Source organism: Budorcas taxicolor, chromosome 2 (genome assembly GCF_023091745.1).
Source record: "Budorcas taxicolor isolate Tak-1 chromosome 2, Takin1.1, whole genome shotgun sequence".
NCBI lineage: Eukaryota > Metazoa > Chordata > Mammalia > Artiodactyla > Bovidae > Budorcas > Budorcas taxicolor.
The window spans coordinates 41,679,405-41,700,206 of NC_068911.1; the positions used below are offsets into that span (position 1 = coordinate 41,679,405).

The 20,802-nt window shown below is 61.6% G+C and overlaps 2 protein-coding genes across 2 annotated transcripts in view; one reads left to right on the forward strand and one right to left on the reverse strand.

The window, feature by feature from the left end:
- IFT140 (intraflagellar transport 140) overlaps positions 1-20,802 on the forward strand; it is a 50,451-nt gene that overhangs the window by 18,862 nt on the left and 10,787 nt on the right. Inside the window, exons 13-17 of the mRNA XM_052636384.1 lie at positions 1,333-1,450; positions 2,218-2,348; positions 2,713-2,863; positions 3,539-3,670; positions 5,441-5,640. Coding sequence (XP_052492344.1) covers positions 1,333-1,450; positions 2,218-2,348; positions 2,713-2,863; positions 3,539-3,670; positions 5,441-5,640 — 732 coding nt within the window. The remainder of the gene's footprint in view (positions 1-1,332; positions 1,451-2,217; positions 2,349-2,712; positions 2,864-3,538; positions 3,671-5,440; positions 5,641-20,802) is intronic.
- Positions 7,198-19,335, reverse strand: TMEM204 (transmembrane protein 204). The gene is made up of 3 exons (XM_052636389.1): positions 18,556-19,335; positions 14,584-14,739; positions 7,198-7,832 (listed from the first exon to the last, which is right to left on the reverse strand). The coding sequence occupies exons 1-3, from the start codon at positions 18,833-18,835 to the stop codon at positions 7,588-7,590; spliced, it is 681 nt and encodes a 226-aa protein (XP_052492349.1). The 5' UTR covers positions 18,836-19,335; the 3' UTR covers positions 7,198-7,587.

The window sequence follows — 20,802 nt, forward strand, 5'->3', positions numbered from 1 at the left end:
GTCTTGGTTTAAAGTCTTAATCTCTGCATGAAGTGGGGAGCAGCGTCACTGTGTGGTACACGTGACACAGTACGTTTGCCGAAATCCACAGACCTTTACAGCTCACAGTGAACGTTAGTATCTGCAAATTAAAACAACCTGTCAGTTCAGGGAGGCCCAGGATGGAAGGCAGACAAGGCAGGACAACCCCCATTTATGAGCATGTGGAACTGCCTCCCTCTGCCCCAGGAGCTGCCCGGGTTACCCTGGATCTGAGCAGGGCCCTGAGACTAATGGCTGAGGGGCCGCACGCAGCATGCACTCTGCTGATAGTCAGTTCCCACGGGCACGGGGAGGCGTCCAGGCTGGTCGTGAGCAGCTGAGTGTCAGGATGAGGACTGGCAGGGAGCCGGCTTCTCACTGAGGGGTGGTTTCCAAGTCATCAGGGGAGGAGGATGAGTGACCCCTGAGCGAATGCATCCGAGGTGGAGACCTGAGTCTGGAGCTGGGTGTGGCTTCGTGTGGAGGCAGGTGCGTGTGCAGGTACCGGTCGGTGCACGTGGCCTGGTCTGTCCGCCACCGGGGTCTGGGAGCAGCAACACCCCAGGAACCATAAGCACACCCCATACCCAGATCTTGGTCCAAGTCCTCCTGCAGGAAAGGGAGTGGGCTCCTCGGAGATTGATGCTGGAATGGATTCTGAGCCTAGGCAGGAAATGCACGAGATGAGCCTGGAGCCCAAGGCTCTGTCCCAGCCCAGAGGGCCCCAGGGAGACAAGATGATTAGATGTCACGTGAGGCCTGGATGGGGGTCCAGGGCAGAAAGAGAACACTAGGGGGAAAGTAAGGAAATGTGAATAAAGTAAAGAAAGTCATGGTGAGCTACCTCTACAAGCCAGTTTTGTTTCTGGAGGCATCAAACTCAAACAGGGGACTAGTGTAATGTATTTGAGTTTGTCCACACAGTGGAAGAGCACGTGGCTGTAACAAAGCATGGGCAGCAGAGCCCACGGCCGTGCTGTGGGGATGGCGTGGCATCTGTAATCAGCTGCTCCTATCTGTGATGGGAATGAGATAGTGCTCCTGCCTGTTCACAAAAACAGAACCGTAAAACCTCAGCCACACAAATAGCATACTGTTACACTGTGCTCCTGAAACTCAGATAATGTGTGTGTCAATTATATCTCCACCAAAAAATGTAAAAGTGAGAACTCGCCCTGTCTTCTGAGCCTAGCCCATTTCCTGAGTCTCTCGTTCCTGAAGTGAGAGCCGCTGGGCCCAGGTTCCAGGCCCAAGGGGAAGGGCTCGCCTGCTGTCCCAGCCGGGCCACTGAGACCACCTCCTTCCCTGCAGAGAGGCCAAGGTGCACTGCGGCTGCAAGAGCCTGGCCGAGCTGGTCCCGGGTGTGGGGGGCCTGACCTCACTCAGATGCAATGCCAGTGGCAGCAAGATCAGTCTCCTCCTCAGCAAGGTGGGTCCCTACGTGCGCTGCCCCGCTTGCCCTCCCCCTTCTGAAGCCCTGGTGCCCCCTCCACCCCCAGGGGCTCCCTCCACCTCCCCACCTTCCTTCGCTTCACTCCTTGTGTCATCAGAAGCAGTGGTTCTTGCAGAGACCCTCACCTCTTCCCTTCTGCCCTTTTCCATCATCAGACTAAGGCCTCTGGGCAGCAGGGGTGACCAGTGTGGGAGGACCTGGAGCCTCTTGCTTTGAGAGTGGGTGTGAAGGAGCCAGGTGGCAGGGCCGTTGGTTCTAGAGAAGCTGGTGCCTTCCTGCCATCAGTGTCTGTTCACGTGCTCCTCTGTCATTCACTCATTCACACACTCATTCCTTCACTCACTAACTCATTCACTGATTCACTGATTCATTCACTCATTCACTCATTCATTCAAGAGTGGGTTGTTCGCTGCCCTGTGTGTACCACGCACTTTGCTGGGTTCCGTAAACACAAACTGATGTGTTAAATGGGTGACTTGACCCCACCCCTGTGGATGAGCAGACTCAAGTAAATTTTTACAATCCTGGTGAGAGCTGGGAGGAGAGAAGCAGGGCTGGAGGGCAGCAGTGGGCCCAGCCACTACGGGGGATCAGCTGAAACTAGAAAATAGTAAACCCACAGCCGTTTCAGTGGGATGAACATAAGCTGACGTTGGAATTACGCAGTCTGGACCTCGGCACCTCTCCCAAACGTGTGGAACGTCAGTGAGCAGGCACACTGAGCTCTGGCTCTCTCTTCCTAGGCTGACAATAGCCCCGATTCCAAAATCTGCTTCTATGACGTGGATATGGACACAGTGACCATTCTCGACCTCAAGACGGGACAGATAGATCAGAGAGAGGCATTGTCCATTAATGGGCAGGAGACAAAGAAGTAAGACTGTGGTTTGGGAGGACTTTGTTGAAAAAAGATGTTGAAGATGATGCTCAATTACTTGTTGGCTTTGAGGCAGTTTGTTGCTAAGTTTTCTTCATACTTGGAAGAGCTCAGTGATCATGAGCAGTGGGGACCAGAGGTGAAACAGAAGCCCGCTCCCCTGGGCCATCGCAGGGATTTGAGTCTAAACTGTCTCTGAGGTTCTGGAGGCATGGGCCAGGAACTTGAGCTTCCGAAAGGGCTGCAACGCGAGTGCCCATGGGCAGCCCCAGGTCTCAGGGTGCAGAGGGCCGTCAGCATCCCTGCCGGTCTTTCTTCAAGGCCTTGGTGTACCACGCGTGCAGTTCTCTTTCTTTTTCAGGAGCCAGGCCCTGGAGGATGAGAGGCTGACAGACCTTGTGCCTGTGAGCCACTTCTGGGATCAGAGCGAGCCCCGGCTGTTCGTGTGCGAAGCCGTGCGCGAGGTGCCCGGTGCCCCGCCGCAGCTCGCGGACAGAAGCACGCTGGCCAAGGCCAGTGCAGGCCCCTCGCCCCACATGTGGTCACCTGTGTGTTTGGACAGCAGGCAGGGCGGGCTCTGTCTTCCCAATGTGGTCCCTGGGGAAGTGGTAGGGAGCCAGTCTCCACCCCCAGGATGTTGGGGGACACCTCTCCCCTCTGGGTCGACATCGAAAGCTGGCCCCACCGTCTGTCACGTGCCATTTTCTCTCGGGGATCAGTCTCCCTTGATCTGGGCACATCCTGTGGGGTCCAGTTACGAAGGTCCCCTGAGTCGTTCCCCAATCAGTGGGCCCCCAGCCTCGGTCACTGCCCTCCCCTCTCACCACCCCGCTCCCCTCTCAGCAGGGCCTTCCTCCCCAACACTCAAGCACCACTGACTCTGAGCCCCATCCCCTCACTGGGCCCAGACTCCACCGCTTTCCACTGTCCTGTTTTACAGGACACCCAGTGATCCCAGACAAAGCCCCCTTGACCCTCTTCCGTGCGCCTCTCTTGACCTACCTTGCTCCACAGGGGTCGTGCGTAGGGTCCTCGGCGGGGAGAGTGGGGTTATATGAGAGCCAGCCTGTTGGCCGCTCTACATTCTCTGTGTTTTATGTAAACTTCCTGGCAATGCTGGACAAGTGGGGTCGGACAAGAGCCAGGAAAGTTGCTATCGAACTGAGACAGGACATGTCCCTCTGCAGGCAGACGTGCTGGTCCTGTCCTTCTTCGTCTCAGAAGAGCACGGCTTCCTGTTGCAGGACAGCTTCCCCCGTCCCCCTGCCTTCCAGATGCTCCTGGGGATCCAGGTGCCCCACTACTACTTCATGAGAAAGGTGGGCTCTGCGGGCGCAGCCATATCCTTGGGCCCTCCTCCTCCCTCTCATTACACAAGCAAAGCGTGTGCCCTGAGCTGTCCCCTGAGATCCCAGCAGATCCAAGGTTGCCATCCCTGTGGGGAAGGTCGAGGGCGGGCAGATGGGCAGCAGCTCCACTGAAGGGCATCCCTCCTGGCTTCCCCCAAAGCACTGGGTCCTTCCACCTTTCTGTCTTTTTTTTAAAAGTCTAGATGCTTTTTTAGAAGTTCCTATTCCTACTTTCGCTCAGTTGTGTCTGACTCTTTTCTCTAGGCCAAAATACTGGGTAGCCATTCCCTTCTCCAGGAGATCTTCCCCACCCAGGATTGAACCCAGGTCTCCCACATTGCAGGCGGATTGTTTACCAGCTGAGCCACCAGGGAAGCTCAGTCAGTAAACAATCTGCCTGCAATGCGGGAGACCAGGGTTCAATCCTGGGTGGGGAAGATCCCCTACAGAAAGAAATAGCAACCCACTCCAGTATTCTTGGCTGGAGAATTCCATGCACAGAGGAGCCTCGCAGGCTGAAGTTCATGGGGTCGCAAGAGTTGGACATGACTTATCGACTGAACTACCATTCCTGTATTCACTGTAGGAAATTCAGGAACTGCAAATAAGGAAATAAAGACCAGAGGTGATGCAAATCTCCATGGTTGCAGCCCCCAGAGGTGCCGCTGGGGCCGCCAGGGAGAGGTTCTGTCTGTGGCCTGCATGTGTGCGCCACACACACCGTCCCTTCCTCCAGGGGATCGACCCAGGAGTCAAACCCGGTCTCCTGCATTACAGTCAGACTCTTTACCAGTTGAGCCAACAGGGACTCCCCGTTACATACGCGTGTGTTTAAATTTCTGATCAAACGGGGTCATTGTTGGCACTCGCCCCAACCATTTTGGATGAGTTGTTTGCCATCCCTTGGACATGGTCTCTGCATCCCCACGGTCCCGCCCAGGCCCGAAATCGGCATCCTTGGCCCTGAGGTCAGTGCTGATCAGGGGTGGGTGCATCTGTGATGGGCGGCAGAACTTCCAGCCCAGCTGACATGCCAGCTGAGCCACCTGTTCTCAGCCAGGCGCCCACAGCCCCCTGCACTGAGGGGCCTGTGCAGGCTGCAGCCCGTGGCTCTGCCTTGGTCCTGTGGACCTGGGGTGCTGCCTGAGCTGCTCCCCTGAGCTCTGCCGCGCCCTCCCCCCCGCCCCCAGCTCTGTGCTTCCTGCTGCTTCACTTCTTCGCTTGTTTCTTCACTGTCCTGTCAGAAGAACTAAAGTGTGCAGGCTTTTTCTTGGATTTTTTTTTTTTTTTTGGCTTTTGGTGTAAGGTGACTTAAAATCAGGCCTCAACATGAGCTCTGTGTTTTCTGTGTTGGCAAGTGTCCTTCTTGTAGCCAGAGGTGGGAATGGACCAGGAGGCAGTGGTGCTGGCGTAGTTTTAGCACCTCATGCATGGGCACACGGTCAGACATGACAGGAAGAGCTCTTTCTAGGAAGTTTACAGACAGCTGAGGGGTGGTGTTTTCACATGTTCACGATGTCACTGCCTCAGCCGCAGGTCCCTGCATGCTGACGCCTGCATCACCCCCAGTCTGAAGCTGGAGCCCCGTGCTCTGGCCTTTGAGGGCTTGCAGACGTGTGATGCTTTTGCCGAGAGTGTTGCTAAATGTGGGGTCTGTGCAGAGGGTCCCCCAGGGAGAGGCCTGGGGCGCACACTGGCTTCACGGGGACCCACAGATAGACTGCGCCCTTTGTCATTCAGCCAGGAGAAGCTAATCTGGAGGACCAGCTGGACTCTGGGTCCCAGTGCATCCCCCAGGCAGTGGGCAGGAGGCCCCTGCGGGACTTTGTGGGGCTGGAGGACTGCGACAAGCCCACACAGGACGCCATGCTCAACTTCAGCTTTTTCCTGGCCGTCGGGGACATGGATGAGGCCTTCAGGTCCATCAAGCTCATCAAGAGGTGAGGGGCCACTTGCGGGGGCTGGAGGTGGTGGTGACCGTCGCTGAAGTCTTTTTGGTGTGTGTGGTGTCTCACGGGTTCAAGGAAATGACAGTGGAAACTGGGACACGAATGGCATCTGGCTGGACTCATGGTGCTCAGAGCCTCGGGGCTGCGATTCAGTTGTTTGCATTTATTTTAGTGTCTGGACGCTTCCTAGTCGAAAATTCTGCAGTCACTAAATATTTATAGTACCTGTCTCTCTGGGAACAATTGCACCACCCAGAAAAGGTTTTGATAGTAAACCCTCAAAACAGCAGGCAAAATGCAATTAAAATCGCTCCAAGAGAAGTTGTCCATCAAGGGCTGTGTATAAGCGACTTTTTCTCTGTTCTGGGGGAGCTTCTCAAGAGCATCTGACAGTTTAATCATAAAGGGTAGAAAAACTGTTGAAGGATGGAAGTCAGGTGGAAGGAGAGGACGGGAGTTAAGCGCCGGCCCCCTCCTGGCTGCAGAGACGGGTCTGTAACCGGGTCAGACCCTGGTCATCGTGGTCTAGAGCAGAGAATCTTTTCCCTACATCCCCTAGGTGGGCGAGAGGCCCTTGGTTGGGGAGTGCAGAGTGGCTGGCGGCACTTGCCGTTTGATAGAAGCTCCACCACAGACCACACGTGGCCACTGGGCCACTGCAGCGCGTGTCGTCGTGTGCAGAGCACTGCTGAGGCGGGACTCTGAGCTGCTGGAGAGGAGGGGCGGCCCTGCGTGGCCCCCCTTGTGCCCCTGCCCCGAGCTGCGCTGACTTCTCTGTCAGGCTAGACGTGCTTTGAAGCTGTCCTCCCCTGCTTTGTTTTTACCTAAAGCAACAGAGTGACCCATCCCTCCCTCTGACTAAAGAAATTCCTGGGGCAGCAGGGCCTTTGAGCCCCAGGCTGGTCACCGCTCATCTTCGGGAAGGGTGCGGCAGCCAAGCTAGACCTTTCTTAGTGTTCCTAGAGGGCCAGCCCTGGGGGGAGGCAGCAGAGCACTTAGCGCAGATGCCTCCCCGCCCCCGCCTGGATTCCTGGGCCACACGATGCCAGCAGCGCCTCCCGCCGCCAGGGGGCGCGGCACCCGCGGGCCTCACAGATGTGGGCGGGCCGCTGCTGGCCTGAGGGTGCTGGCTGGTGTGAACCCCTGGGCTGCTGGTGCTCAGCGCAGGCAGTCGGGGATCCAGCGCAACTGCCAACGGGGCTGTTGGCACCAGGCTGGGGCTGGGACAGAGGTCTGAAGCCACCAGTGGCGGGGTCCCAGCTCAGTGCGGTGAAGACTCTTCTGGTGAAAAAGCAAACCAACCTCTGAATTGTTGAAGCCAATAGATGTCTCTCTGTTACTTGCCAACTGTGGATGTGCTATCATGCGGGCAGAGCTCAGGATCCGTAGGGAAGGGGACTTGTGAGTGGAGGCGTGAGTGAGGCGTGAGTGACCCCCAGCCACGCTGCCCGGGACCTTCTCTGACGGTCAGCCTACAAAACTACAGGACTGGACCGATTCCTCACCACGTGGCAGTGTAGCAGATAAAACACAAGCTTTAAGCCATGGTGAGAGGTTGGCATTTTATTTTAACTTAGAAGGATAATCAGGAGTAAATGGACCTCACTTACACAAGGCTGTAGTAAAGCCGTGACCATCTGACTGAATTCTGAGTCCCTAGAGGAAGGTCTGTGCAGGTCACAATCTTTCCTTGTGTTCTGTTTTATCAGAGTAGTTAGGGCCCAGGACGCCCCTCTCGGCAGATGCTGAATAAATTAACGTGGGCCAGGGCAGAGCGCAAGGCCGTGCAGGAACGTGACGCGGGCCGCAGGGGAGGGTGCGGATGCCATGTGGTCAAGCCCCGTGTCCGTGGATAACGTGGTCAATGCGTGTGGTGTGTGTTCGAGTGGGGAGCAGTGCCCCACTTCCCAGATGGTCCCGGGGTAGAGGGGTTCACCCTCAGCACGGCGACTCCACATAGTCGTTGTCCAGCCCACGGCGAAAGCGCGCGGTCAGGGATCGGCTGATGACGATCACGCGGGGAGCCGTGCAGTCCTCCCGCCGGTGCAGGACGTTCCAGATGAGCATGGCGGCGGCCAGGGTGGCCAGCAGGCAGGCGCCGATGTTCAGGTAGCATGACCAGGACAGGCTGGTGTAGGGCCCGATGCGGTAGAACGTCACCAGCCCGATGACCAGGACGAAACCTGCATACGAAGCCCGGGGTGAAGCAGCCGCTGGAGGGCCCTGCTCCCCGCCCGGACTCCTCCGCCGATCCTGTCCCGCCCCATGCCCCACCTCGGGGTCGGCTGTGTTCAATGGGACCCATGGGTCTGGTGGGGCGTCTGTCCCGGCCAGGCCCAGTCTTGGGGCTTAAGTGGTTCCTGAGCCCTGGCAGGTGTCTGGCCTCGGCCGCCGCCCGCCCCCCAGCAGAGGGGACGCCGACACCCGCTTCCTCACCCCGAATGGCCCAGCAGTGACTCCGTGTTAGGTCCGCCAGGCCTGTAAACACCTGATTCATTCAAAATGAAGGGAAACACATGTGTTTCCTACATTGTACCTGGGAACAGCTCAGACTGGTGTGTGACTTAGTTGAATTCCTGTCCTTAAGAGTTCTCTTATTCCTAGCACACCGAGCAGGCAGGGGGCCTGGGAGCCAGGCTCCGGGTGTCTCCTCTGCTCTCTGAGCAGCTGCAGCTGGCTCTGGAGCATCCCCGCCCCGTCCCGTCCCGCTCATCCCTGTCTTTCTTCAAATGATGCCGGGCCCAGGGTGGTGGGCATCCAGGACGGCACAGCGCCCTGTGCGGCCTCTCCCCCGTCTGTCAGCTGTTCGTGTTGCCCCGTCATCACTGAGAGACATGGTTCTGTCTCTCAGGGCTCCACAGACTTATCTTTAGGTTCCTACGATAAGAAGACTGGGATTTTACACCCAGGGGCTGTGGGCTAAGCCAACAAGCACTGACGCTTGGGAGAGTTCAGGTCTGAGTCTGGGCCAGAAGCCCTGGTGACTAGGATGGAGGGAGAGGCAGCGGTCCCGCTGCTCAGGAAGCTGTCTGGCGCCTGCCCCTCCTCCCAGCCCTGGGCCATCAGCCCCGCGCCAGGCGGCCCCGGCAGCCCCTCTGCTGTGCCAACCAGGCTGAGTCTGTTTCAAAGGAACCGAATGTGCCTGATGAGGACAAAGGCCCTCGGGGATCCGGAGGGTCCAGATGGGACTCCCCACCCCTCCCAGACTGTCTCGGCCCCTGCCCTGGGCCCTGGCCAGCCAAGCCCGCCAAGTCCCTGTGCCATGACATCCGCACTCTGGTCCTGCCAGTCCCCCGCCACCCGCTTTCCTCAGGAAACCAGGCCACGCACGAGCTGGGCTGGCCCCGGGGCGGAGGGTCATCGCAGTGGTGCCCGGGCTCAGTTCTCATAGCCACATCCTAACTGGGTGTCGGGCGCAGGCTGGGCTTTTCTCGAAGCACAAGCGTCATGGTCTCGCCTTCTCTGCGCCTTCTGGAAGGTCTGGCTCAAACATCTGTGCTGCACGGGTCGCGTGCTCGGCAGCAGCGGTGCTGACCAGCCCTGTGCTCATTCTCCACAGCACTCGGTGGCCCTTGCCACACCTGACACTGTCCACGCTCCCTTTCTGTTAGAAATAATGGGTTCTGTTTGTCATGCACACTGGCGGCAAGAAACTCCCGGCACTTCTGTGCCCGCCAGGACCGACACCCACGCCTGCCGTCTCGTGCTGCCGGTTCTGCGTTCGTGACGGGAGGGGTTTGGGCCTGTGTTCTGTGAAACAAAGGCGGAAGCACTCTGTGTCCCCTCGTCACGGTGTCTGGCGCTTGTTGGGCCTTCTGTCAACAGGACTCAGAGAGCAGGCGATGGGGTGGGGTGGCGAGTCAGCACGCCAGCCGTGTCGGGGGGAGGGGGAGCGGGGCGGGGGACTCCCCCAGCCTCTCCCTCCACAGTGCTCTGAGCCCGTTGCCCTGTCTTAGGGAAGCTTCGTCTGGCTTGTACATGTTGCACAAGGATCTGTTATGTGGTGGTGCCCATCCCCAGGGGGCGGGCGAAAGCACTGGGCCAGTCTCATGTGGGTGGCTTTGCATCACTGATGGACAGAGGACCTTGAATTCATAAGTGGAGGCCTGTGAGTCTGAGACCCCGACCTGGACAGGCCTGGCTGAGACCAGGGCAGGGCACGCTGACGGGGCGTACACATGGCCCGGGGACCCGAGACCCACTGCCAGGACACGCCTGAGTAAGACCCTGCTTGTCACAGGTCGCAGGAAACACGACTGTGACCCAAGCCAGCAGCATCTGGAACACGGTCATCAGAGACGGAGCGCTGGGTGCGAGCCTCGGGCGCCCAGCTCCAGTGCTCGCTCCAGACGGGCTCAGCTGATGGGCAGCAACCACCAACAGGCCAGGGCAGCAAACGCAGGCTTCCCAGTGTCATGCGTGTGTCTTCAGCAGCACATGCGTGTCTCCTGAGCCCTGTCTATGTAAGGTTCACAGGAGGACGTCTAGAAGGTTCTGGAAGTGCAGCTAACCTTTCCTTCTTCAACTAACGGAGGCTCCCTGGAGCGCGTCACGGCTCTGAGGACGTGACTTCCCACGGCTGCATGGTCGCCCCGCGGAGGCCATAGAGGACATGTGTCATCCCCGCTCGCGTCTCCCGCCCTCGGGACTTGACCGGGCCTCACGCCCCCCCTCACCGCACACGCTGCCTGCCCCCACTTTCCTGGTGCCGCGTCCTGTGTCCATCAGCTGGGGGCAGGCTGCCTCCGGTCCTCCTGTCCTGGCCCCTCAGTGCACAGCTGGGCATCACCACCCCTTGATCCAGGACCCCCGCCCCAAGGTGCAGCGCCCACCACACGGCATTTAGGACGAGGGGCTGGGCTTCTGATACCAGGACCCTGGGAGCCTCCAACGCTGAGGGGGCTGAAGAGCACGTCCTCTGTTTTGGAGGGAAGCAGGACAGGCGGCTACTCTGCTGCCATTTACTCAGCCTGTCACTTCCTCTGCAAGGACACTGGAGATGTTCTTACGTTACCAGATGAAAGCAGCGTGAACTGGCGTGTGAACAGACAGCTCTGCACACACGGCTGCAAAGAGGCGGGGGCCGGGTGAGCGCAGCCTCTTGGAGGGACGCTTGTCAGTGGCTTGAGCAGGCCGAGCCCCGCCCCTCACGCTTGGTCTTGAGCAGCGTCCTCTGCTGTCCGCAGTGAGCCGTGCGGGTGGCGTTCTAGGAGGATGGCGCTCATCGCGTCCACCCGCGGCCAGCAGGGGCAGTGTGGCTGAGCAGACTCAGGCGCCGCAAGGACCGCAACGCACCACGTGTGGGCAGTGGAAAGCCACAGGGACATGAAGAGGTGGCAGCTGCTGCGCAGGCCGCGTGCACATCCTCCTGAAAGCAAACTGGCCGTTGACTTTGACGAGGTTCTGAAGCCAGGCCGTCCATCTCTCTCAGCCCGGGTCGAGGGCCCCTTGCTCCTGAGCATCTCCTGAGCCTTTTCCGTGATGTCAGTGAAGCGAGTCTAAGGGGAGAGTTGCAGTAAACCCACGTGGCATTGATTCCGTCCTCACAAGCTTATGTTCCAAAGCAAACAGCCCCTTCCTGTGGGCTGGCGGCTGGGGCAGCATGGTTCAGGCACCCTCTCCTCTCTTCCTTCCTGCTGGCTTCCTTGGGCTCCACCAGCTGTCACAGGCCGTCCTCCGGAGTGGCCGTCCAGCCCACGCGGAGGCGTAGATGGAAACTGTGGGGCTGAGCCCTGAATTCGCATGGGCGCCTGCCACGGGCCCAGGGGCAGCACAGGCTGAGTCCCCGCATGTGGGGCCCTGAGGCTCAGCCGCAGGCGGGCTTCCAGCGCCGTGAGCAGCAGAGGGTGTGGACAAGTGCCGCCCCTCTCCCGCCCGCACCAACCAGGGGGAGTCCGGGAAAGGACACGGTCACAGGAGCAGCAGGGGCAGGAGACAGGAAAGCGAGCCGTCCGGCCTGAGCCAGGCGCTTGACTGGGCAGCGCAGAAAGGGGTCTGCTGGTGCAAGGAGGTCCCCTCCAGCTCAGATGCCAGGGCAGCCACCACGTGTCACCTGGCTGAGCTTTGGGGACAGTAAAGTCAGCCTGCTCCTCAGGTGTAGGGTAAGCGGCCCTTAGCGTGTTGGTAAGTTTTTCAACAACAAAAAAAATCTCAGGATTTGCAGAAGTGAAGAGAGGAGGCCAGCAGACATGAAGCCCACACAGTCTGCGTAAATCCTGCCCTCGACCCCTGCGAGGTCTGAGGGGCTCGTGTCCGAGGAGGGGCTGGCCGGACGGCATTGGCAGATGGCTGCCACGTGGCGCCCGCTCCCCCCGCCCCCGTGCACAGCACTTTCACAGCATGTTCAGCTCATGCGTGGGGGTGGACTAAGGGACGGCAAGAGTTTTTTCAACTTTAGGGGGTAAATGAAAATCACACTTGGAAGATTCTGCGAAGAAATTGGAAACCCTCTCGTGTGGCCTGAGTGCAGTAGAGCACAGCAGGTGAAATCACTGGCGGTCGCTCTCCCCTGGGGTCCTCCCTGGCGTCTGAGACGGGGTCTCTTGGACTTGCAGCCCTGATCGAGGGGGAGTGGGGGCTGCCCTTTGATAGAGCCAGGCCGGGCATCCCGTGCCCGGGGGACTGGTGCCTAGAGCAGCCGTGGGACCACCAGGAGAGCCACGGGGCGCCCTCCTGCCTCCTCCTGCTGGGGTGTTGCTCTCTGGCGGATCCCTATGCTCCCGCCTCCCGGGGAGCCACGAGCACCTTCTCTCCCCCGCCCACCTCCTGGCCCCGCAGTGGGGACTCAAGGTTCCCTTGCATAACAGGTACCAGCAGGCATTTCCCCCTCCTGGGACAGGATATCCTGGCGCCCTTCAGTCTCTCTCTGACTGTTTAAAACAGACCAGAGCACAGGAAAAAACCTAACTCTAAAATTAGCCGCGTGATAGAAGAAAGCCCCAGCGCTGTGCTCTGTACTGTTTGTCAATGAAACAGTCTAAACAGGGCCAAGTGCATTTCCTCTCTGGGCACAGCAGCCCCGCGGGGGGTGACTGTCAGACGACGCGGGGCGGGGGCGGGGGCAGGGAGCCGGCCTGCAGAGGCAGGGCGACGGACCTCGGAAGGGCTGCAGGTGCCCCTGCGTACTCCTGGCTTTTTCCATTGGCCTCTGCGGGCCTGACGGGTTTGGGCAGAGCCCGGTCCTGCCTCCCAGAGGTGGTGCTGGCCTGGGGATGCCCAGGAGGGCAGTGCGCACCCCCTGTGCCCGTCGCTGCAGGAGTGGTTTCAGTTAATGGGGGAGGGCTCCCCCGCTTCAGTTTTTTTTGTGTGTTACTTGGAAACAGTACAGTTTTGTTCTGAAACAAGAGTTTGCAGGAAGTAAGATGTCAGGTTTAACACCAAACCCACAGTACGTTTTCCAGTAACTCCAAATAAGTGTGTCAGGGACACTTCTTCCTAGGTGTGGTGTCACGCTTGGTCCTCCTGCAGGGAGGAGCCCCTTTCCCAGTCAAGAGCTGTTACCGTTATTCCTTTAACACCACTCGAATATCTGTCTTTAATCCAGCTTTTCCAATCACATTTCCAGAATCTCCCACTTCCTTCCTGAAGGGATGGAATTCCAGATGACCCCTCGTGGGGGAAGGGGGCTCTCAGCAAGGTGCGGACCCACAGCCCCGAGCTCAGCCGGGGCGACCCGTGGAACGGTCCTGGAGGAGGGAGGGGGCGGCGGTCCCAGGCCCCAGAATCCCCGTTCGCGGGTGACCACAGGGGCGGACGCAGCCCTGTTCTCCCAACACCTACTGTGCGTCCTGGGCCTCGCGGCGCCCCAGGCTGCCTGGCCCCAGGGAAGTGACCGGCCGAGGGTTGCGCCGCCCTGTGAATAGGGCCCGTTTCCGAGTCCCACCCGGCACTTCCCAGCATGAGTGCTGCCAACTGTCAGCCACATTCTGGAAACTGCGCTTCTCCAGGAAGTGGGGGGGGACGGGATCCATCGTCCCCGTGATTCACTCACACTTCCTGCTCCCCCACAGGGCTGGGCTGCAGCCTCACCGCTGGGCGCTGCTTCTCCCCCGAGCCGGATGCCTGGCCCCCCGCCCCCGTCCTGTCAGCCGCCCACCTGCCCTTCACCGTGGGCAGCAGGAACCTGAAAGCCCAGGGTCCCATGATGGTTAAACCTGGGCCAACAAGACAGGCTGGGGGCGGGGTGGGGGGACCTCAGCATGGATGTCCCCCCCACCCCCACTCCCGGGGCGCACGGGTGGGCAGCTTCGGGGCTTCCTGGCCACTGCACAGCCTCCCTGGCCAGGCCCATTCATCACCCATGGGGCCGTTGCTCTTGTCCTCGGAAGCTGGCAGTGGCCAGGCCCTGCCCCATCCGCATCATCCCCAGAGCAAGGTGGCTTCTGGATTGTTCGCTGAGGGCCTGCGGCCTCGCCCCTCTGCCCAGCATCGCCCCCACCATGCTCGTCTGACCCCAGCTGAGCCCAACCCCAAGCCTATAGATCGCCGGCTGGGAACCACATGCATGCCCAGAACTCCCTGCCTGCTGACTGTTAGCCAGGAAGGCCACAGGGCTCAGAAGGGCACCCGCCTCTGTCCATGTGCCCACGTGCCCATGGCAGGCTGCGGCAGCCTCGCGGGAGGAGCGTGAACCCAGGTCGCCTGCCACCGTGGCTGCAGAGGGGCAAAGAAACAGCAGGTGCCAGAGACTTTGAAAAGCCAAGCAAGTCACCCAGGTGTCAAGTTGTGGGCACCTCGCCTTAGACAGCGGGAAGGGCCGGGAGGCCTTGGACAGACAGACACTAACCCCTCGAGTTGCACCGCAGCCCCCCCCACCACTGTGCATATTTCTGTCCAGCTGCTGCCCACAGTGATGGGTGGTGTGGAAGGGCGAGCTGCGGGGGCCGCCGTGACTTTAGAAGCCACAGCTGACCTGCCGCCCTGCCAAGTACTTACTAGCCAACTGGAATGCGGCAGCCATGGCCTCCTCCCAGCAATGGGCGTCGGGCGACAGAAGGGGCAGGCCCGTCAGCCCCAGCACGAAGGTGAGCTGGCCGGCCGCCAGCGCCGCCGTGGCGACCAGGTTGCAGGCTCGCATCATGTCGAACTGCACTGCGGGGCGGGAGGGAGAGGAGCAGCGGTCAGTACGGTCGGCACCAGCCAGGCTGCTCAGGCCGGGCTCCCTGCCCACCTGGGGCTCCTCCCTCCATCTCCCCGAGTCTCACAACCCCCTCCCCAGCCCCCACCCACCTGCACCCCGGACCCTGGTCCCTGAATGAGATGCGCAGGATGTGCACAGGGGGCAGCCTGGGGCTTGGACCACAGAGGTGGGGACTGGGTGGTGTCATCAAGAGGCCCATTGGGGGAGATACCGTCCCACCCGCGTGCTGGACAGCAGAGCCCTCAGCTGTTAAGTCTGCCCCTTCCCGTGGTCCTTCCAGAGTGTAAAAGCCCCCTGCCCTGGGGCCTTGGATGCAGCGCGCTATGGGCAGGCAGCGTTCTCCATTAGTGCATGGGGTCAGCTGTGCCGCTTCCCACCAGAGGATCACTCCTCCTGCCCCGGGGCTTCATGCGGCTCACTCCTGGCCCCTCTTCTGCCTTTCAGAGCTCGAGAGGTCTCACTCTTCCCAGGTCCCAGGCCTGTACCGTGCAGCTGCTCAGGGCTGCGGGCACCCCAGACTCTGGACAGATGTGGGAACAGCCCTGGGGTGAGCAGGTGGACTGGTGCCCAGCACCGAGGGCCCAGGAGCACTCCCAGACAGATGGACGGACAGATGGCTCATCTGCCTGACACTCTAGCTCGCAGCTCTTGGGCCCCTGCCTCACTGTCCTGGGTTCTGTATTCATCAGAGCGACCACAGGATGTGGCCGCAGTCTCTGGGAACCCTGACCTTTAAAGGAAGGAGCCGGAGAGCTCAGGGCAGGCCCCAGGAGCCCAACGTCCCCACGCAGGCTCAGTCCCCTGGCCTCCCCACACTGAGCGGCAGGGCAGCGGATCTCATGATCTGTGGGAACCCTCCTGGCTGCTCGCGAGGGCTTCCCGGGTCCGCTGACCGCATATGGGAGCGGGAGGCCACACGGTTCCCCCGTCAGCACAGGGCTCAGCCACTCACCGGCTTTCCTGGGGAGGCTGCTCATCGCCCTCTTTCTGCCTTTTCACCTGGACTCTCTGCAACCACATTTACCCTTCAAACGACTGTATCCTACGGGAAGGCCCTACTACTATAAGAGATCATGAGTTTGGAGGTAGAAGTGGAGACGAGGGCTGCTGAGGGTGATGGGATGCTCAGAGCACGAGTGTGGGGTCCACCTGAGCCCAGGAAAGTCCTCATGGTCCCGGGGCTCAGCCTCGGATACGCACGGACTGGCCGGCCGTGCCGGGAGCATCCACGCTGCAGGGTGTGGGTCCCAGCACAGCGAGGCCCTGAGCCCGCCCACCCTGGCCGGAGTGGGGCCTCCCGAGTCAGCGGGGGCGGGGGAACCGAGGCACGGCCTCGCCCCTCGACCTCGTCCCCCCCAGCCATCTGGGGCGGACATGTCCTGCCGGCGTCCCCTGAGCCCAGGCAAAGCAGGTCTTCACACTTGTGCGCGCAGCCTGGGCAGTGGCTCTGGGTTTGGAGTAGCTGTGAAGGCGAAGCTCGAGACTGGACACACGTTTATTCGTGTCCCCTCTGGTTCCGGGAAAGGACAGGATTGTGTCAGGGCCTGACAGAGTGTCCAACACGTGGAAAGATGAAAATCGGCAGAGAGAACGGGGATCGGAAAACAAAACTGATCCCCCCACACACACCCCCGCCTCATCAGTGTCGAAAGTTAGGGCTGCAGCACGTGCTAAGCCAGCGACGTGGCGAGGGGCCCAGTGCTCTGGGATGGGACCTACGTGACGGGGGTACAGCTGGGGGCCTGATCCAGAGCTCGGGACACCCTGACCAGAGCTTGCCCCTCAGGGGATGGCAGAGTTGGCCCCACGCGCCTAGCAGCTCTGGCTGGGCTCCGCAGGCATTGCCAGGACGCGGGCACAGAGCCGACGGGAGGGTGGCTGCTGTCCTCGAGGGGTGCCCTGGGCACCTATGTGGGGTCTGGGACCTCCAGGTTGGCCTGGCTCTGGACGGAGTGGCACGGGGCCCAGGGTGTCCAAACGGAGATGATCTCATGGTCGAGGCCGCCCCCTTCTCTCGTTCCTGGCTCAGCAGGAAGCTGGACCATCAGGCGAAGCCTGGGCTGGGGTTTTGCTGGGAGCTGCTGATTGGATTGACGGGGACAGGCCCAAAAAAAGACCAGATGCCCCCTGCCTTTCGGGACACCGCACGGCAGCAGCGCTCTGTCACAGGGAGCTGGTGAAAAGGGTCTCAGTGCCTCTTCCTGGTGGCAGCTCACGCGTGAGCAGCTGCATTGACTGCCCCCTTCTTTGGGGAAAACATCTGATGCTCGGGGCGTCGTTACGGGCCAGCTGCTGCAAGTGCGCAGTAACGGAGGAGGGCGTTCTAAGAGCTGTTCGGGGGCCTCTCAGGCAGTGGCCAGATGGGACAGTGAGTGAGGGCGGCTGCTCAGGACTAGCGGCGGGGCAGCCGTGGGGGTCCAGGGCAGGCTGCAGCATGGCTCAGCAAGGGGGTGGGTGGGGTGCCTGCAGTGGGCACCTGCGTGGTGGTGTTGGAGGCTGTGGCAGGCGGCCTGAGCCCCGGGAGGCAGGGGAGTCTGTAGGGGAGCACAGGGCCCCTAGGGGTCAGGCAGACGTGGCCTGCACCGAGCCCACGCTGGAGCCCTGGTCCCTGGCTCTCACTGCCCCTCAGCACAGATCCAGAACCCAGAGGGGACCCCCCCCACGACTAGCAGGTCCTGGATCCCCAAGTTCAGAGGACCTGCTGGCGTCCCGCAGGCCCTGATCTGAGAGCTCACGGGACAGGCCGACTCCTCCAGGCTCTGCCCGCATTAAGGGAGGCTGTGGCACACTGCTTATGAAGGGCAGGGGGCTGGCGGACAGGCCTCTCCCCATGGGACACCACCCAGCTGTGCGGTGAGGGCTCTGCTTGCAGAGACGGGGAGGCGTCCCCTCAGGGGCTCGCGGGGCCCCTGCGCCTCCCACAGCCTCCATCTCTGCCTTCCAAGTGGAGACAACGGCCTCCAGCCAGCTCCCAAGGGGGCCCAGACCCGGGGGCCCAGCCGGCTGGGGGCAGTCGGGCCTGTGCCGGCCAAAGCCCTGCTGGAGCTGCATTCTCCCGGGAGGAGAGTTGCCTTCAGAAGGCGGAGGAGGTCTGTGCATTGGGGCCTGTCCGCGGCCATCATGGGCTGTCCCTAGCCTGGGTGGCGGCCTTTCCCGTTGGCCGCCGGGACCCCGGGTCCGCACGCTCAGTGTCAGGTGGCTTCGTGTGCCTGGACCTTCCCTCGCGAATGCTCAAACCCGACCCTGCTTTCAAAGTGAAGTTCCCACCTTCCAGACCCCGTGCCGGACGTGACCAACCAGACAGGACCGCTGGGGGCAGTAGGGGCAGCCAGGGCCCTGGGCTCCTCCCCATCCTCTGCAGGCCTCAGTCTGCCAGTCTCTCCTGGGCCGCCCACCTCCAGCCAGCCCCCCATGGGTCTCCCTCAGCTCTGCCCACAGCCCAAAGGACCCTGACGACTGTGGAACGAAGTCCAAACCCAGCCGCGTGTTTTATGCTCCTTGTTTATTTCACTCATTAGCAATCTTTATTTTCCACCAGGAAAAACACGCTTTCCTTGCTTCGATTACTGTATCCGTCCCCCAGCTATGCATAATGGCAGAGAAAAGCGCCCTCCTGCACAGGAAGAATTCTGTCCCAAAGGAGCCAGGGCAGGGTGGGCGTGGAGCCTGGGGCGCACCCGGGTCCCCAGGAGCGCCTCTCCCCTCAGCCGGCGTGCCCCATGCATGGCCAGCCATTCTAAAGGAGGCAGTGACACAAACCAACTTACGTTTGACGGTGCCTCGAGACTCCTGGAAGCCGGCTGCCTCGGAGCCCCAGCCCAGGGCCTCGCAGTCACGCATGTCGGCCGGCCCCGGCCTGGCCCCCGGGCCGGGCGCCCCCCGGGGCCGCTCCGCCAGCCAGCAGGCCCGCCAGAGCCCCACGCTGCGCCTCCGGCCGTCCTCCAGCGTCTGGTACACCCAGTTGGGAGTGAAGGCCGCCGCGTTGTTGAGGACGAGAGAGACCAGAGCCACCAGCACGGCTGTGGCCACCACTTTCCGGATGGTCATCGTGGCCACGGTGCCGTCTCGCGTCGTGGAGAGAGTCCCAGCCGCGGTCGGTCAGTGTGTCAGCGGGGCTGGCTAGAGGACATCCCCACTCATGCTCGGCGGCGGCGGCGGGAAGGCCCGGGTGGCAGGTGCGAGGGCGCCCGCCTCGCGGGCCCCTTACCCGGCCTCCTGCACCTGGAGCAGCGCCAGGCCTGCGCCGAGGCCAGGGCCTCCCATCCCGGGGGGCACACAGAGGCAGCAGCGAGAGCCCCGAGTCCTGAGTGCGCCGTCTTCCTGGGGGGCGGAGGCTGCGGTGAGCAGAAACCCGCAGGCAGGCGAGGCGGGATAGCGCGGGGCCGGCCGCTCTCGGGACCAGAGCGGGGCAGGCGTGGAGCCGGGCGGCGGGGAGCAGCGGGCGGCAGGTCTGAGCCCCTGCCGGCGCCTCTGCCGCAGAGCAGCTGGGCCTGGAGAGCAGACGGCAGAGGAGGCGCGTGTGTGTGAGTGTGCCTCGCGCCTGCGTCTTCCCCGTCTCTCGGCAGGGAGGAAATGGTTGTTTTCGAGGCTGTTTTTGGAGAGCTGGAGGGCGTAGCCAACTGCAACAAATAGCGGCCAGACGCCCACAGGATGTGTTTCCTGATGGGAAAGGCAGGGGCCTCTTCGGGAGGCCTCCGAGACCCTCCCCCGCACCCCACCTTCCCTGGGAGCGCCACGCGCCCGCCTGCCGCCCTCGGGCCCGCTGTCTGTCTGGCCCCGGTGGGTGGTGCGGGTTGGGGCCAGTCGCCCACCCCGGGCACAGGGTGTCCCCCCACCGTCAGCCGGTCCCCCCACATGTGGGTGCACAGCACAGGCAGGCTGGCATGCTGGGGGGCCCTGGACGCCCCCACCTCCCAGCTGAGACCCTCGCCCACACTCGGAGATCCCCTCCCAGAGCAGGCATCGTCCATCGTCCGTGTGCAGGAGGGGGTTGTGGGTGAGCTGAGCACCCAGCAAAGCCCGAGTGAGGGCTGGGCCGCATCTGCTGCTAACGCTGACGGGCCCAAGCGGTCTGCCGGTCCCACGGGGGGGCGCCCTGTCCTGCGCCCCGGAAACCGTCAGCCTGCTGGGCTCTCAGACCTCACTCAGCCCTGCCTGGCCATGCTGACTCCCAGCGGGGCTGGGTCAGCTCCCGAAGGCCCCGCCTGCTCTGTGTCCGCCTTGCAGGGGCCGCCAAGTTTACATTCCTGAGAGGCAGGGCCGTCAGCTCCCAGCAGATTTTTGCCTCTTCTGGGTTTTTCCCACCAGGGCTCGCAGCAGATGTGCTCGCTGAGTTCTCATCACTTCCCTCTTTCCGGGGCTAGAGGCGAGGCTGACCCCTGCTCCACCAGCCATGCCGTGTCTGGGAGGTGCTGCCTGTCCTACACCTTCCTCGCAGCGTCAGCTCCGACCCTGCGGAGGGGCACCCTTCCAAGGGGGCCACGGGCTGGGGTCCCTGCACACACAGTGCAGTTACTCACCTCAGAAGGTTTTCCCGATAACCTCTGGCAGCAGAGCATTGCCTTCCCCTCTTACTTAAGTCGCTCTTCCTGAGCCAGTCTTCATGTGGCTCTCTTCCGCTGGACAGCAGGCATTGGTTTCAGGAATGGCAGTCCCTGCTCTGTCTTCCCGGGTGGGGCAGGCTGCAGGCCCCGTCAGCCACCTGGGCTCCTGTGGGCCAGCGGGCCGGCGCCTTCCCAGCCCCCAGCCTCGGGCGGAGGGGACAGCTGGGACGGGGCCAGTGGCCGGCCTAGGAGCAGACCTGAGTCAGGAGTGACCTCGCCCTCCGAGGGTCCCCTCGTCCTTTGAGCACTGCCCCCCATGAGCCGGGCCTTCAGCCGCTCCCCCAAGGCCTCCCCACTCCTGCACATGGACTCACAGGAGCATAACCTTAAAGCAGGGACGCACGGCAGAAGCACAGTGCCGTGTGTGCCGCTGGGCAGATGTGAAGCTGTCGTCCACCATGGCCTCGTCCA